General features: G+C 54.8%; 4 protein-coding genes across 4 annotated transcripts; 3 read left to right on the top strand and 1 right to left on the bottom strand.

The window, feature by feature from the left end:
- Positions 1 to 2,742: 2,742 nt before the first annotated feature.
- On the top strand, positions 2,743 to 5,065 carry V2A60_003062 (Zn(II)2Cys6 transcription factor; the record flags this gene model as incomplete). Its single annotated transcript, XM_083254405.1, has 6 exons — positions 2,743 to 3,192; positions 3,248 to 3,278; positions 3,338 to 3,389; positions 3,444 to 4,156; positions 4,216 to 4,917; positions 4,971 to 5,065. The coding sequence occupies 6 exons, from the start codon at positions 2,743 to 2,745 to the stop codon at positions 5,063 to 5,065; spliced, it is 2,043 nt and encodes a 680-aa protein (XP_083110531.1).
- Positions 5,066 to 8,544: 3,479 nt separating this feature from the next.
- Positions 8,545 to 10,328, top strand: V2A60_003061 (uncharacterized protein; the record flags this gene model as incomplete). The annotated part of the gene is made up of 4 exons (XM_083254404.1): positions 8,545 to 8,638; positions 8,730 to 8,794; positions 8,872 to 9,696; positions 9,831 to 10,328. 4 exons carry the CDS (start codon positions 8,545 to 8,547, stop codon positions 10,326 to 10,328), a joined length of 1,482 nt encoding a protein of 493 aa, XP_083110530.1.
- A 178-nt stretch (positions 10,329 to 10,506) lies between these two features.
- V2A60_003060 (TatD family) lies at positions 10,507 to 13,052 on the bottom strand (the record flags this gene model as incomplete). The annotated part of the gene is made up of 2 exons (XM_083254403.1): positions 10,507 to 11,803; positions 12,895 to 13,052. The coding sequence occupies 2 exons, from the start codon at positions 13,050 to 13,052 to the stop codon at positions 10,507 to 10,509; spliced, it is 1,455 nt and encodes a 484-aa protein (XP_083110529.1).
- A 1,944-nt stretch (positions 13,053 to 14,996) lies between these two features.
- V2A60_003059 (uncharacterized protein) lies at positions 14,997 to 15,734 on the top strand (the record flags this gene model as incomplete). Its single annotated transcript, XM_083254402.1, has 1 exon — positions 14,997 to 15,734. The coding sequence occupies one exon, from the start codon at positions 14,997 to 14,999 to the stop codon at positions 15,732 to 15,734; it is 738 nt and encodes a 245-aa protein (XP_083110528.1).
- Positions 15,735 to 15,774: the final 40 nt, after the last annotated feature.

Raw genomic sequence — 15,774 nt, 5'->3', positions numbered from 1 at the left:
ATGGATCGACATGCGAGAGAGAGAGAGAGTAATGAAAGACGTCCCATTTGTGTGGTGCGGTGCTGAATAGGTCAAGGTAGACTGTAGTAAACGAATGGGTTGTTGAAGGTCGCATGGACGATGCGACAGAGGGGTGCAGAACTGCTTTACGGCGTGCCTGGGTCAGCTGAAATGTGACGCAAGAAAATAGTAATAAGTGGTGTCGCAACGCCTGGTCTCGGCTATCGCGGGATGACCAAATTATGGGTGGGCGCCGTTATGACTGCTACGAGGCGGACGGGCTGGGCTGTGGAAGAAGAGACGGGGTGGGTGAGCGTGGACGGATCGCGAGAGTCCATCTGGAGTGGGCGGCGACGAGCATCGCCATGTCCGTGTCTGTCATTGTGCTGTAATCTGTATGGAGCACAGATTACAAGTCGGGACGATGCGGTACATGACCGACGGAGGCGCAGGGGGCTGGCGAAACGGTTCCAAGTATTGGACTTTTTTTTTTGGGCTGAGGTTCTAGACCGTGTTTATTATCGTTGCCCATCTTAACCCAAAGCAGCTGAGGCGAGTCGTGGCGACGGGTAAGTGATGCCGGGGGTAAGGAGGGTGAGAAAGGCACGAGAAAAGGAGTAAAGCGGGATCGAAAGAGGAGACGATAACGAACAGGCATAAGTTGGATGGGACTGGGATCGTTGAAGGTCGATGAGATGAAGTGAGAGATGAAAGGGCCGATTGATGGTGTATGCAAACGAGAGGGAGAGGGGAAAAAAAAAAGCAGCCGCTGGCGAGGGCGGCATGGGCTGTGGAGGCTGTGGAGTGGGCGGTAGTTGAGGGCTAGGAGCTGGGGGAGAATGGGGCTTCTTTACCTGCCTGGTGCATACCTAGGTGGGTGGATGGATGGATGGATGGATGGATGAACGGCTGATAAGGTAGGGTCTGGGCACCTACCTAGGCATGTCCAGGCATTAGAAGCGACGTGTGATGGGGAAGTAGGTACTACCGAGCATATTTCATACTCTCATCATGATGAAGAGGCTTTTAAACACCTGCGTTGAATATCCAGTACCTAATATCATCGAGCTAAAATACCAAGGCGTCTTTTGTTAGCGCGACAAGAGAGAGGTGCAGTCTACAGATATTACCTACCTGCCAGACATGCCCCGCCCAAGACGACCCAGCCCAGGCTACCAGTACTCAGTACCAGGCAGGCCTAGCCCCGTCGACAGCTCCGGCACCAAGGCGTCATCAGATGCGAGCAACGCTAGGCACGGACAGGACGACAAAAAAGGCCTCGCGCCATTTCCCAGACCCTTGTCTAGCCTGGCTTTTGGATGCAATCTGCCTGCAACTGGCCTGCATGGAACGGCATCCTCCAGCCTATCAAGCGGCTAGGTGGCCGCCAAACAAGACAAGAACATTGCCAAGCTTTTTTTGGGCTCCCTCTTGGGGTTCCATCGTCGTGTCCAGCAGGGGGGTGCCAGCACTGCAGGGACCTCTAACCCATCAAACCGTGATGATTTGTTTCCAGAGAGCAGGTACCGAGACACCCAACCGCAGTACCCCATACGATGGACACCAACAGTAAGTCTGTGCCAAGTAGTAGGTATTCAGTGTATATGCAATCTGTTCCAGTGCAGAGCGACCTACCTAGGTGAAGGTAGCTACTTACTAATAGGTAGGTTCCTAAGTAGGTGAGGTAGGTAGTTACGGATTAGGATGAGTACCTACCAGTAGGCAAGTAAAGCAAGTACCTTTCCTTTCTTTTTTTAACTTTATTTTCTTCTTCAACGATTTTATTTCTCCTTTCCACATCAACAAAATATCACCCAGTATGCCTGTCCGTATTTCCCTTTCACTCTTCCTAGATCGGTGTAGACCAGACAACAACCTTGCCCCCCCCCCCCCCCCCCCCCCCCCCCCCCCCCGACAAGCCGAGTTCATTTCTACCTGCAACCTCCAAGCCAGCCCCGGAGCACGGAGCACTGCCTGCAAGCCATCACACCCCAATTTACAGTTGCAGCAGCCCATTACCGGGCCTCGTTCCAGCGCCTCAGCCTCCAAAAAATCCACTGTACGCCACCCGCTAGGCCACTAAAGGACCCTTCTGCCAACCCTCCACGCCCCCCCCCTTCCTCTTCCCACACCTTACGTCTCTCTGCTTATTCCCACCCGCCTCGTCACCCATCTTATTTATTTCCAGCTCCTCTCGATGCTAATATTACTCGCCCGTTTCTGCCCATCGCGCGTTACCTTCCAAGCCCTTTTTATTCCCGGCTTGTTTTTTTTTTCCTCGGCGCTGACTCCTATTTCCTTTTCTCCTTCTCCGTCAGCCCTTCCTCTGCTTCATAATATTTTCCTACCCGTCTTCGTCTCGCGGCCCCCAAATATACAGCAGCCGGGGTGGCGGCACAGACGTGGCGAGATAGCAAACGGCTCCAGCATCCTCAACGGCTTCACACGCGGTCACCACCCACAGATCCCTCGTCTGCTGCGACGCTCTGCACGTCCAGCCGTGCCTTTCGGCCATTGTCTGCGCCGTTCCTGATATCTCCTTGATCATCGGTGCCTTGGCCGAATTGCCCTCCAACACCCGCCTCATCTGGCGAACCTTTCAACCCAGCTTCACAGGCAGCTCGACTCTCATCCATCTTCGGCCCCCAATAGGTGGACTGTCTCGCGACCGTGCAACTGGGTTCAGTGCCCTTTTATTCAACTTCCCGTCGCACAGCTTTACCACATCTTCGCACGCCCGCAATGAATGCTCCCCCGCGTCATCTGCCACCGCCCATTGCCATTGCGCAGCAGGCAGGTCGTCTGGCACCGCTATCCTTCCTCGGCTCCGCGGATCATCGTGCGCGCACCCAGCACCCTCCTCCTCCCCCGCCACCTGCGCCGATTATGCGCAGTCCTGGCCATGACAGGCTCAGCAGCGGTAATCAGACCCAATCCACAGCGTCACCACCCACTCGTCACCATTCTTCGCTGCATCACCACGCGGCATCCTACCATGGCCATGCGCCGCCTCCAATGCAGTCCCCGCACGACATGCGAGACTACTCCGACGAGAGGAGAGACTATCATGATGACAGAAGAGAGTTTCATGACGAGACTGAAAACTTCACCGGCGATGGTCCTCCCAAGAAGAAACAGAAGCGCAACAAGCCTACACTTTCGTGTCACGAATGCGTTGAACGAAAGACCAAAGTATGTTCTCCGACGGCCAATTCTTGATTCAATCAAGAGCTAATCATGTTACCAGTGTGACCGTGGTCGTCCTCACTGCCTAGCTTGTAGGTGGCACACGAAAAGACACGCTTGCCTTTGCAACAAGTGCTAACCCACACCGTAGGCATCAAGAGACAAACTGAATGCAGATATGCACATGTTGCCAACTTGCTAGAGTACGCCTGATATCTTCGCAAATCATCTGGCGATTGTTTCTAACTCAGACGCAGAGAGACTACTCGATCCGCTTCTACTGGCCGGCGCATGACCAAGGCACCCAAAAAGAAGCCGGGTGCCGAGGGCAGAACCAATATTCCTAATATTGCAGACCGATACGCCGCCACTGGCGACAGCACTTCGCGCGGCGCTCTGGCTCTCTCCACAGGACTCATGTCGAACGTCCCTTATTCCAAGTCATCCTCTAGCAATGTTTTCGGCATTGGTTCCGAACACCCATTCGCCAATTACTGGACTTGCGAAGGTGGTCTTAAGGAGGTGATTTCGGTGCTTCCCGAAAAGCAGCAAGCCGACCTCCTCATCAACCGGTATTTCGAATGTGTCGATCCCGTGTATCCAATGATTCATCGCCTTACGTTCTACGCCGACTACGAGGAATTCTGGCGCATGAGTGAGCAGCAAAAACAGGACATGGATGCCGCATATATTGCGCAGATCTTCGTCATGATTGCACTAGGAACGCAGTTCGTCACCTCGACCACTCCCAAAGAGCGCAAACAGCAGGCCGAATTTTACGCCTCGGCCAGCAATCAGGCGTTGCGCATGTCCTCATATCTCAGCATTGCGTCCCTGCGCTCTATCCAGGCCATGGTCCTGATGACGTATTTTCTCATCAATGACAACCATGCATCTGATGGTTGGGCTTTTGCCGGCATTCTCATCCGCCAAGCTTACGCCATGGGGCTGCACCGCGACCCTAACATCGGTAAGACGCAACAGTTCTTCTTCAGTTGTAGCCGTGCTATCTCTAATCAATTTCGCTAGTTACGCCTGATGCAAGCCCTTTCGAAAAACAGCAACGGCGCAAAGTATGGCAAGCCGTGTTGCTTCAAGATACCTTCTTAACTGTGCTCCTTTCCCTGCCGCCTTCGGCCACACACACGGATGTATCAGTGGACGATCTGAACGACCATGGTAGCTCTATCGCGAGCAGCGATCCAACCGATACTGCCTACATTAGGGGCTCGTGGACGTTGGCGAATCTTGTTCAGGAAACAATTTGCTCACCACGCTCTCTCGACCTCCCGATTTGCAGCACTGGCCGCCACAAGTCCAAATTGGTTGCCGACTTTCGTGCCGTGTACCGTTCCTTTCCCGACGTATTCCGATCTTGGGACGCTGACAGCCTGACGGCTATGGCGCAGACGAACAAGCGCGTTGTGCGCCAAACGCTCTTCCTCACCAGCAACTACTTCCATAACCTCATGCTGGTGCATGCATCCGAGAGTCCCGATGTCCCGGTCAACATCCGCGGCACACTTGAAGCAGCGCACGACGCCATCAGCGCATTCTTCATGCTCTTTTCACTCCTCGAAGCTGAAGCTCGTGTCTGGTGGGTCTTCAACCACAGGGCCTTCCTCGAAGCTGTATGCATTGGCAATGTGCTACGTGAGGCGCTCCGTGAACCGGGCGGCAAAGAGACACTCGCAAGGGACCCGCTCTTTGTACGAGCCAGAGCCGACATCAGTATGTATCACGTCATACATTCAGAGTCAAAACGCGTACTAACAATATCTCAGCTCGCATGATTGAGATCCTGCAGCTCATGATTGAGGACTCTGAAGTGGCTCACACCCGCATAGAGGTTCTCAGCAGCTACTTGACGCTTGAGTAAACGCCTGTACTTTGTACAAACCCCAACGTTTGAATTACATGATTATTGTGTTATAAATTTGTTTTTGTTCATAACCTTGCGATGTTTCTGGTTTTGCATCACGATTTCTGCATCTTTCAGCGTTGGCGCTCTACTTGGTGGGTGGTTTGTTGGCGGGCTGGGTGTAGCCGACGCTTTTGCAGCCTGCCATTTCGTGTAAGCCATTGGGCAACCGCATATTCTGGCCAATATTACTTTCCTCACTTGAAATGGAAGCATTTTTTTTATCGGAATATTATTTCCTCTTATGGGAAGAGTCTTATCTTAATGCCTTTTCCCCCCATAGACACGGAATTTGGCTCGCCAACCATCACGCGTTCAACGGCAAGAAAAAGGAACACGTGGGTGGGCATGTAAACCTGGGCCTGTCTTTCTAAGAGTCTAGAACGGCCGGAGGCGCTGCATGCAACACCAAAAAAACGATATAGGCACGATAGTTCTGGCCACAACGGCGTACCCCGGCCATGCAGCTAGGCCTTTTTTTTTTTTTTTTTTTTGCCTTTCGACTCCGTCTTCATTATTGGCAGTACTGAGTAGGAAGTCTTCAGCTGAGCGCCTCGAACCCCGCCGGGCTCTTTCCAGTTAGAGCCGGCAGAAGAGGTAATCTCAGAGGCTGTAAGGGAGCTTAATCCGCCACCGAGTTGTCCTGTCGGATACTATCAATAATTTACACATATCCAACGCCTCAATCATCGAAGCGCCTCCTGCGCACGGCTACAGCCATCCAAACCAGTCAAGGCGACAATGGAATCACCGATGACCAAGAAAGGGGGGGTTTTGGCGTGGTGAAGAGGCCGCCGAGGCTTGTTTCTGAAGCGAAATTGGGCATGTGTGAGCTAACGATGGGGGAGTGAAACCGGCTGGTTCACACATAACACCATACGTGAGTACGGCACACCGTGTCCTCGAAAAGAAGAGAAGGAACGAGCTTCTTGTGCGGGGATGCTGGATGCTCTTGTCGCATCTAATTTAAGAAGCAAAGCACACGACACACGACAAAAGCTCCCGGTGACGTACCAGTACGATGTATGGAGAGCGGGTGTAACATGAATGATGCTGGAGGGGGGGGGAGCTCACGTCCCAAGCACGATGATTGTTTCGCTAGCGGCTTTGACCACATCCGAAATATATTACCACGTACGTACGCCGGTACGAGGTCGACCGGGGGGCCGGCGCCGCTTGCGGGATTTCCAGCGGAAGCAAGGGGGTGGGATTGCAATAACTAACTACCAGGTGCGGCGTATGCTACGCGGAGCCAAGTCAGGGCCCTATAATTCACAAGGCCAAAACGGTTATCGCGGGAATATTCAACTCTGTCAATAAGCCGAAGCCAGCCTAGCCAGCACCAGCAACCAAGTGTGTCTACTGATAGTGGCCGTGGGGGGTATAGAAACGAGGTAGCCGCAGTTAAATCTCGAAACGCCCGGGAGGAAGCGAGGGACGGCGCGGCAGCTTTTATTGAATTCTTCAAAAAAAAAAATTCTTTTCTTCGTTCATTCATTCATTCCTTCTTTCATTCCCTCCAATCTTGTTATGCTCATTTCGAATGAGGGCCTCGCCAGTTCTTGGCACATGTCGGTTCGCTTCCGAACCGAGCAGCCTGACATGACGGACAGCCAAGAAGATGAAAATTGAAAGGGGACGGGGGCAAAAGGGGTGGAGGGGAGGGGGGAGATCATGGCGATAATCAATGCCAAGAGAATGGCCACGCGTATGTTGAAAAAACCCTGGGCGATCTAACAGCACCAGTACATAACTTGCCTTTACCCTCCACTTCTGTCTGCAGTGCAGCTCGAAAATCGGCGACAGGGATGCAAGACAAGCTTTTTTATTTCTCTTGGGGGGAGGAGGGGGGGCGGCCGGACGAATACGAAAGGGAAAGGGGAAAAAAAAAAGAGGAAACGAGAATCATGACAAAACGCAGCTGACAGGGGTGTGTAGGAACTCGGCGGGACCCCCCATTTTGCTTGTTCTGCTTTGGCCGTAACAACTTACTGGTACAAGCGGCGGAGGGGCCGGAGTGGGAATAATTTCTCTTGTTGCTTCCTGCTGTTGCTGCGCCGCCTTACGAGGCGCGTTCCCGGCACCCGAGGAACGCCGTCCACTCGAGGTCTGTGGTTTTCTCGCTTGTTGACTGCCCCGGCCATCAGGCCATCATGACTTCAAGCACAAGATAGACGGAAAAAAAAAGAGAGCGAGATCGCCCCTGGTACTTGTCTCCTCTTCCTCCTCTTCCTCCTCTTCCTCCTCTTCCTCCTCTTCCTCCTCTTCCTCCTCCCCCTCCCCTTGTCTGATACGTCTCCTTCTGGTAGGCTGAGCGAGAGTGGGACGATCCCAATCCGTATTGGGCACAGAGACTTGCGTCAGCCTCTGCACAGTTATAACACCTAGAGTGGGCTTTTTTTTAGTTGTAAATCGAACTAGTGAATTTACGTGCTATCGGGCTCGTTTCTGCTCATCGCCCACCGCCACAGCTTTGCTTCCTTCTTTCCCAGTTGGCCGAGCTACACAATGGCGATGGCTTCCAAGGAGGAGTGGGAGGCCGATCGAGCTTCATTCAATGGCTGCATCTCCTCCACCCCTCTCTCTTCCCCCTTCTCGTCTTTCTTTTCCGTCTATTCTTCTTCTCTTGCTTTGATAAATGAATAATGACCACAAGCGACTGCCTCGGATTGAGCAGCTCATGGCCAAGTAGATTGAAGCGACGACGAGGGGCAAGTGTACATTACTCAACGGCAAATTTTTGTAGCTCATGCGCTGCGGCGCCCTATAAGCAAACCCCTGCCAGTGCAGGCCTTCGCGGGACTGAAGCGGCAACTCAATAGGCCGATGTGGTTTCGGCCCCGGCACAGCCTTGTCGCTGCCCGCCCCAGCCAGTTCCAGACCAGACCCTAACTGGTCAAAAGGGCCAATGTGTAAGTGAGAGGGCGAGAGCGAGAGACCGCTTTTGAGTACGGCTTGATGGATCTGGGCCCTCCCGCCCTGCAACGTGGTCGCCCGCGCCGCGCGGGCTGTGTGTATGGTGCTGACTTGCTTTGCCGTATAGGTGCCGTCTCGTCCACTCTCTCTGTTCCCCCCAGCTCTTTTTACAATACTCCCCTTGTACCAGACAAGTGGCAGGCACTGTGTTATATTTCTTTTTTTTCTTTCTTCCTTTTCCCAAATCAACCGCTTATCTGCATGTTTGTTCTTTCGGGTTGTTGAACTATCAAGCTCGGCTTTCGCACCCGACCCCCTTCCTCCTTGTTGCTTACCTATTACGATCATCACAGCCCATCCGTCGGTGGCACCGGGGGGGCGGTTATTTGGCAGCTGCCTGGAGTCAACGTGTTCCTGCCGGCGACTAACTCCGTTCAACGCAGCGAATATCCTGCGAGTCTTCGTCGACGAGTTTTCTTTCTTTTCGTTTTCTAGAGCGCCCCTTTAAATCAAATCGGAAAATGCGGGCCTTTACCCAGGCAGCAGCTTTGCTGCTCGTGCAGTCCGTCGTGGGCGAGTCCATGCCTGCACCCGTCCGTAGGGTGTCTGCGACTGGTAGGTGCATCTTCCGGCTCGGAAATAAAACCCAAGCAAGAGGCGGGAAAAAAAACCCCAAGCCATCAAACATGTTCCTAATCATGGGTAGAAACTATCCCTACTGCATACATCACCTTGGACGTTGCGGTGGACGGCGCCGAGACACAAGTTGTCGTGAGTCAAAGAAACCCGACAACGCTCGCTCGCTCGGGTGTTTTCGTCTTGGACCAAACTAACACCGTCTCTGCCAGCCCCTTCGTCTTGATCTTGTCGAAGCCGAAGAGCCCTGCTCGCCGGCCCAGTTCAGCGTCAACGGCCAGCGCCTGGCGCAGGACGCGCACGGCTTCGGCCAGGGGAGCCTGACCCTCGACGAGGGCATCACCATCACATCCAACTGGACCTTTGCCTGCCAGTCATCACTTAAGCAGGCCCTCACCGTCCATGTGCACACCGTCAACGGCAGCTCGGTCGCCGGGCCCGCGTCCTTTACCGCCAACTTTTACCAGACCACCCCCGTGCAGATTGCCAGCGTCGACGACGCCGCCACCGTGCGGTACCTGCACCTGCACACCACCGTCACCGAGTCCCTGGCCGACAGCGGCGAGGAGCACTCGGACGTCGGCGGTGATGACGGCGGCATCGCCTCGCTCACCAGCGGCAGCTTCAAGGACGAGGTGTCGCGCCTCAGGGAGCTCCGCACCCAGGCCCGCGAGCTGGCGGCGCGCATCCGCGACCAAGAGGCCGCCGTCATGGACCGGCTGGACCGCAAGCTGCGCGCCCAGCTCGCGCGCGAGCCCGTCCCCACGCCGCTCGCCGAGTGCCGCGACGTGCGCTGCGCGTTCAAGGCGCTGGCGTACCGCTTCCGCCACAGCCACGAGGAGGTCTGCGAGAGCGCGAGCGGCTGGCGCGCCGCCTTTGGCTGTGCGCCCCGGGAACCGTTGTGGGAAGAGGAAGAGGATGATGTCGCCGGTATGGGATACGCCGACGATCTAGAGTGGCTGGATGACGACGACGGTAGCTGGGAGAGCGAGTACATCTCCTATGAGGAGGAGATGATGGCGGCACAGTACGAATCTGTAAGTTTCTGTCCTCTTTTTCGAGAAACCCCTCCCCCCTTTCCTTCATTTCGATGTTGGCAACACGCGCCGAGAATCCCTGGAGATGAGAAAAGAAGATCTTCTCGCGACTAACCAAGAAAAAACAACCACAGACCCGCACCCGCATGCTATTGCTCGTCGCCGAGTCCGCCATCATCTTTGGCTCCGCCGTCTTTCTCATCACGGCCTTCCTCCGACGCCTCACCACCGGCCGCCGCCTGCGCCTCCGCCGGCGGCGCGGCCCCAGCGAGCTTCCCATCTACCGGGACGACGCCCGCTACTTTGACGAGCCCAAGACGCTCATCTCGCTCGGCTTCGTCGGCGACAACGACCACGACGAGCGCGATGGGGGGCCGCGCAAGGCCGGCCGCCAGCACCGCCAAGGCGACGACGACGAAAAGGCCATCCTGCGCGCCGCGGACGAAAAGGCGGCGGCGGCGGCGAGGGAGACCAGCACCGTGGCCGACGACTTTGCCGAGCTGCGCGCCGCCGCGGCCGTCGTGAGCGACCTGGTGGCCGTGGATGCGGCCCAGCGCAGGACCGGCGGCGACTACGACGACGAGGCGCCGCCGGCGTATGAGCGCGTCGACGAGAGGGAGCACTCGTTATAAATGAGGAAGCCTTGATCATTCACTTTATTCCGTTGCATTTTCTTCTTTTGTCTTGCCACAGTCTTTTTTTCATTCGTTTCATACAGTGTAGCATCAACTGGTCATAATGCATGAATGTATCAATATATACAACTATATACCATGTATGAGTTTGGCCATGGCATATGAACCCCATCCATCAACCAAATATAAAAGTTTGGTAGTTTCTCCGTATCCTATCTACGCCTTCTTCCAGCTCCCAACCTTTAACTTTGCACACGTGCCGATACATGGCCTCGAGCAGGCCGTCCATATCCGTCCCGGCTGCGGGCAGGTCACTCTCGACAAGCACACGATCATCGGGCACCGCTCTGATAACCTCATCAATCTTGGCTCTGCTCGCTTCCGTCGACATATTGACAGCTGTGGAGAACGACACGTAGACCTTGGCCGGGATGTTGGGCCGCAGCCACTGCTTCAGCGTGGCGGCGCTGCCGGAGAAGGAGTGCAGACAGATGCGCGGCGGATACGGCTTACCAGCCTGCTGCTTCTTCTTCGCCTGATTTCTTTTCAGGTGCAGTGCCCTCATCTTCTGTGGCAGCGACTCTTGCCCCTGAACATCGGTCTCCTCGTCGCTGCTGCCACCACTGCTGCTGGAAAAGTCCTCGGCGCCAGGGGCGACCAGCTTCTGCTCCCGCCGCGACGGCAGCTCGTGGCCGGCCCAGCACCGCGACACCGTATCGTACAGAACGCCGTGCGCCTGCACGCCGTGGAGGCTGACCGCGCGTCCGAGGTGGCCAGCCAGCGCGAGCTGCGCGGCGAGGACAGCCTGCTGGTGCGGCATGCGCACGCGATGCGGGCTGAGACGACGGCCCTCGCGGCCGCCAGGCGTGACGGCATCGTCCCGGGCGTCGAAAATTTCCGCCGCCGCCGCTGCCCACTGCTCAGGTAGACGAAATGCTTTGTCGAGGCCCATTTCCCCGACAAGGGCCAAGGGGTGCGCCTCGAGCCGTGCGCTGGTGGTGTTGATGAAGGACGAGATAGGTACCGGGTCCGGCAGGCCGTCGATGAAGGCGTCCCCAGGCGATGGCTGCAGCACCGCGTGGTAGTGCGCTCTTTTGGCTTCAGAGGGGAGTACGCCTCCGGCTGTGTTGTATGTCGGCTCCGCGACGGTGTCGTCGTAGAGCTGGTGCGAGAACCAAGGATGCCAGCCAAAGGCCGGGACGACTTTACACGAGCCGCGAGCATCGAGGCGGTCTACGTTTCCCTCGAGGCCATGCGAGGCGGCAACCTGGGCAACCAGATCTTGGTCTTGCGATCTTGTGGCCATGATTGTCAATACGGATGCACGCATGCCGGCGAGATTGTCTATCGAGGCCATAGTGTCCGTTGGGTGGCAGTGTGCGTCATACGCACCGAGATGCCAGGGAAAGCTGTCCGAGGGCTGTGCGGAGAAGCGGTTGCCTGCATCGTTTTCATGGTGACCCTGGCACATTCTGTCTATGCAGTCAGTCCAGGGAATTCTCAATTGTGATTCGGATGTTGCGGCGGCTAATTTGGTGAGGTTTATGTCAGTCCTTTGAAGCAAGCCAGGAAGCTTCCAGATGCGTGCAAGGCTGAAGTCGGGGTGCAGTTGACCTGCCGTTCTAGTGGGCGCACCAACGCACCTACCCCTGCCTGGATACCTGTATTTAGCTGTCTAAGTCGGGCGGTCTGTACAATGGAAGCAATGTCATGATTCATGTTTCTAGAGTCATAAATTTATAATAGCAAAGCTCAGGGCTATAGATTTCTTCCCGAGCAAACCCAGCCATCATGCTGGTGGTATGAAGGGTGCGAATATAACTCTCATTCCCATTCCTGGAGCAATTTGCGGACTCCCGGACAATGCTTAACGTGGCCCAGAAACTCAGTTCTAGAGTAAATCTTGATTTTAGCCTCTAAAACAAATTTCTGGAAGGCTGAGTGGTCAGAATTGGCTTGGTAAGCTTGGATCAAACCGGCTTGAATGTCTCTGCAGCAGCCAAGGCAGTGGCGGCCACTGTCTGGCCCTGCTTCTGACGGGAACGGGACGAACACAGCCATAGACATGATGATGTATGAACAGTGAGCAATAAAGAGTTTGTCTAGTCCCAGGGCCACAAAGAGCGAACTGGGAGCATTTGCAGCCGTAGCGATTTCTTCGACTTGGCAGGTGCGGACAAAGGTCATTTTCCGCCGCGAGCAGTAGTACGAGGGGACTCCAACAAGCTGCTCGTCATTTAATTGAAATATAGACTTTGCAAGGGATGTTTCGACAGCACGAAAATTGGGCTTGGAGTCAAGGCAAGGCCTGCATACCCGTTCGCATGTGAGGAGAAAAACGTATGCACCAAAGCCGGAGCACGATGAGCACCTGTCGAAGAGGAAAACTTGGCGAAATATGTGCTGAGCAGAGTGTGTCTGGAGGAGTTTTGTCCTTGCGAGAATGTATGAAAGGGTCGGGGCATGCTTGAGTATCTCTCTATAAGGTCGAAAGTCTAGGACCAAGAGCCTGGCCAGTAAGCAGGTTTGGGAGAGATGGCAGAGTGATTGCAAGTCGAGGTACTCCAGAACTTGTAGGAGAATTTCTCCGGGCAGCTTTCCCGTGAGACCAATCTGTGTACCAATTCTGGGCACGAATGAGGCTATACGGTGAACATGGTCTGGTACCTCGACGGTGAGCTTGCTGATGAGCTCCTCGCTGAAGACGGGAGCAGGAGGCATGGCAATTGTTGGTGTTGACGAGAAAAGAGGCAAGCTCTGCTTTTGATGAGAGAGTATTTATACCAATAGATTGCTTTAGATATCTCACACAACTTTATTTGCATGGCTACTACCTTGTTGACGTCTGAGCAAACAGAGGTGCATATCGCACACAGCCGGCGTTTGTTGGTGCTTGATGTAAATGGTGCGTGTAAGAGGTGTCGGTGAGCAATTGAAAAGAACATAAGCCGTTGTGAGAGATATGACACACAAATTATCGCGACACAAAGCAGTTGCGCTGCACATAAGCGCTCTACATTTGGACTGTTACATGCAATTGACTGGTGAAGAGATGCCAATGCCTGATGCCCGCGAAACCTCGGCCGCGGCAGATTAGACAGATCTGTGTCTCTTCTGAAGGTAATGATAGTAGTCTATGGGCAAAATCTTGTGGTGTATATTTAAGAGAGTTTCTTGTAGATGGAAATAAAAAAAAAGCCTCAATGCTCCGATTTTCTGAATCAATGTTTGGTTATTATCATTTATTTTTTAGGTTTAATTTATTCATTATTATTGTCGTTGTTGTTCTAGTTGGAGGTAACGATGCCTCATTCCGCCACCACTGCACAAGTACATGATGCTGGCAAGAGATCGTGCATACCATGACTTTAGACGACGTGAATAAAACTGGCAGGCAATTTCAGAGCGCAACATGAACAAGACTCCGTGATGCAACGCAAAATTCTCCTAATATGCCCGAGGTATGTCACTGACAGGCCGAGTGATCCGCCGGCCTGCATACCTACCCAGTAGGCAGGTAACAGGCAAGGTATCAAGTAAACCCCGGCTGCCCGCCGCGCCGCCCGCCAACAAACCCCGCCGTCGCCTTGTTTGGCGATTGAACTGTGCTATAATAGTTTTAATAAAGAAGCACAACTACCAAGCGCACCTAATAAAACACGAGGCTGGGATCTGCCAGCTTTTGATTCAGGCCCATCATCAGCCACCAGCCACTAATTTGGGGTGATATGCTAGCGTTGGTCGCTGCGTCGCTGCGACCTTGCGACCTTGCTTGCCTTGCTTGCCTTGCAGGCTGGTTTTCCCTGTTTCTGGTCAACTTGGAAGCATGTGATTGTCTCCTACCCTTTCATGCCCATATCTCGCCACATCTTGGACCAGACCCTTGAAAAATCATGTCCAAAAAAAATTATTCGCTACTTACGCACGTCAAACGGCTGCAGACGATTCCGCGATCTCCCGTCTCATACCATCCAATCTCTTGCCGATCCTGCCCTCCGTTTGAAGCCCTCGCCAGTTCATCCTCCACAGCCCGTGCACGCCACATTCGCAGCACAACACACCACCACCACCTCCTCCTCCACGACACCAACCAGCACTAATACAGCAAGCCTCCTGCCAATCGACCGAAGCGGGGGATCGAAACGCTCCCGCTGATAACAAGCAGTCCGAGGTGGTAGAAAAAGCAAAAGCTGCCGCGGCTGTGTTATCCTGCCCTCTCACCACCACCCTCTTCCTCTTTTGTTTCTCTTTTCCATAATTCCGCACTCTCTCTGCCTGTCTCTCTGTCTGTCTGTCTGTCTGTCTGTGCGTGTTCTGGGCGCATAGCTTCAACACTCACCCGAGTCAGCTTCATCCTTTTTCCTACTCAGTGCTCGTCTACATACTACTACCACCCTTTTGCCCCCCAATCTCCGGCAGATAGGCAACTTCACTTTCTAGGGTCGCACCCCGCAGCTCCCTCGATATACCCTTGCTCGTGCATCTCCATTGTCTCAGAGTCGTGTGACGCAGCGCTGTATCGGGCAAGCAGCTTCATCGGGCAAGCAGCTCCCCGACCGGATAGGAGCTCGCTTATACCGTCACCAAACGTTGATCTTGATCGCGCCGTCCATGCCTCGATCCTCTTCTCATCGCCTGGTCCCCCTCCAGCCTTTGCTCTCCGTCATGGCGCTCCTCAATCCCATCTACGCTCTCTTCGTACCCTTTCTGTTTCTCGTCACCGTCCCCATGGCCCTCTTTGCCGGCATCACCACCACGCTCGCCTTTTCTGTGCTCATCTGCCGAGGCATCCTCGTTTACCTCGACCTAGCCTTGTCCTATGTCAACCGCTCCATCCACGGCCTCAAGGTACCCTCTCGCCTGCACCAGGCTGCCGCCCGCAGCGATCCGCCCTCGCCCACGCCCTCGTACCTGGCCCTTCGTCGTCGTCGCCGCCGGCCCAGCTCCACGAGCATACTCTCTGGCGGCACCGTCACGCCCGTCAACGACGTCGGCCTCGGCCTGACGCCCAGCATTGGCGCTGAGCGCGACTACGAGGGCCTCGGCGGCTGGCGCGTCGGCGACGACGAGATCTGGACCACCATCAACTCCAGGCTTGAGCTGCCCGACAGGCAGCACTGCCGCCACCACCACCGCTCTCCTTCTGGTGGCGGTGCCTCGACGCCCGGCGAAGGCGGCTTCCTCATGATGAAGCGCCGTACCCGCAGCCCGGAGACAAAGACCAGCAAGATGCCCGTGTCCGCAGGGCCGGCCTCCCCCAACAGCTCGAGAATCAGAACCCAGTCTACCTCTCGTGTTGGCTTTGGTCCGTCCCTCACGCAGGAGGGTTATTTCTCGCTCGTCATGTCGCCCAAAATGGCTTCCAAGATGGCGTCCAAGAAACCTGCGACACAGTACTATTGATGAACGCCATGAATTATAATGACGCCATGACTTGAATGAA

The sequence above is a fragment of the Cordyceps javanica genome, chromosome 2 (assembly GCF_051103115.1).
Source record: "Cordyceps javanica chromosome 2, complete sequence".
In the NCBI taxonomy this organism is placed as follows: Eukaryota; Fungi; Ascomycota; class Sordariomycetes; order Hypocreales; family Cordycipitaceae; genus Cordyceps; species Cordyceps javanica.
This window is presented reverse-complemented; position numbering and strand designations above follow the sequence as displayed.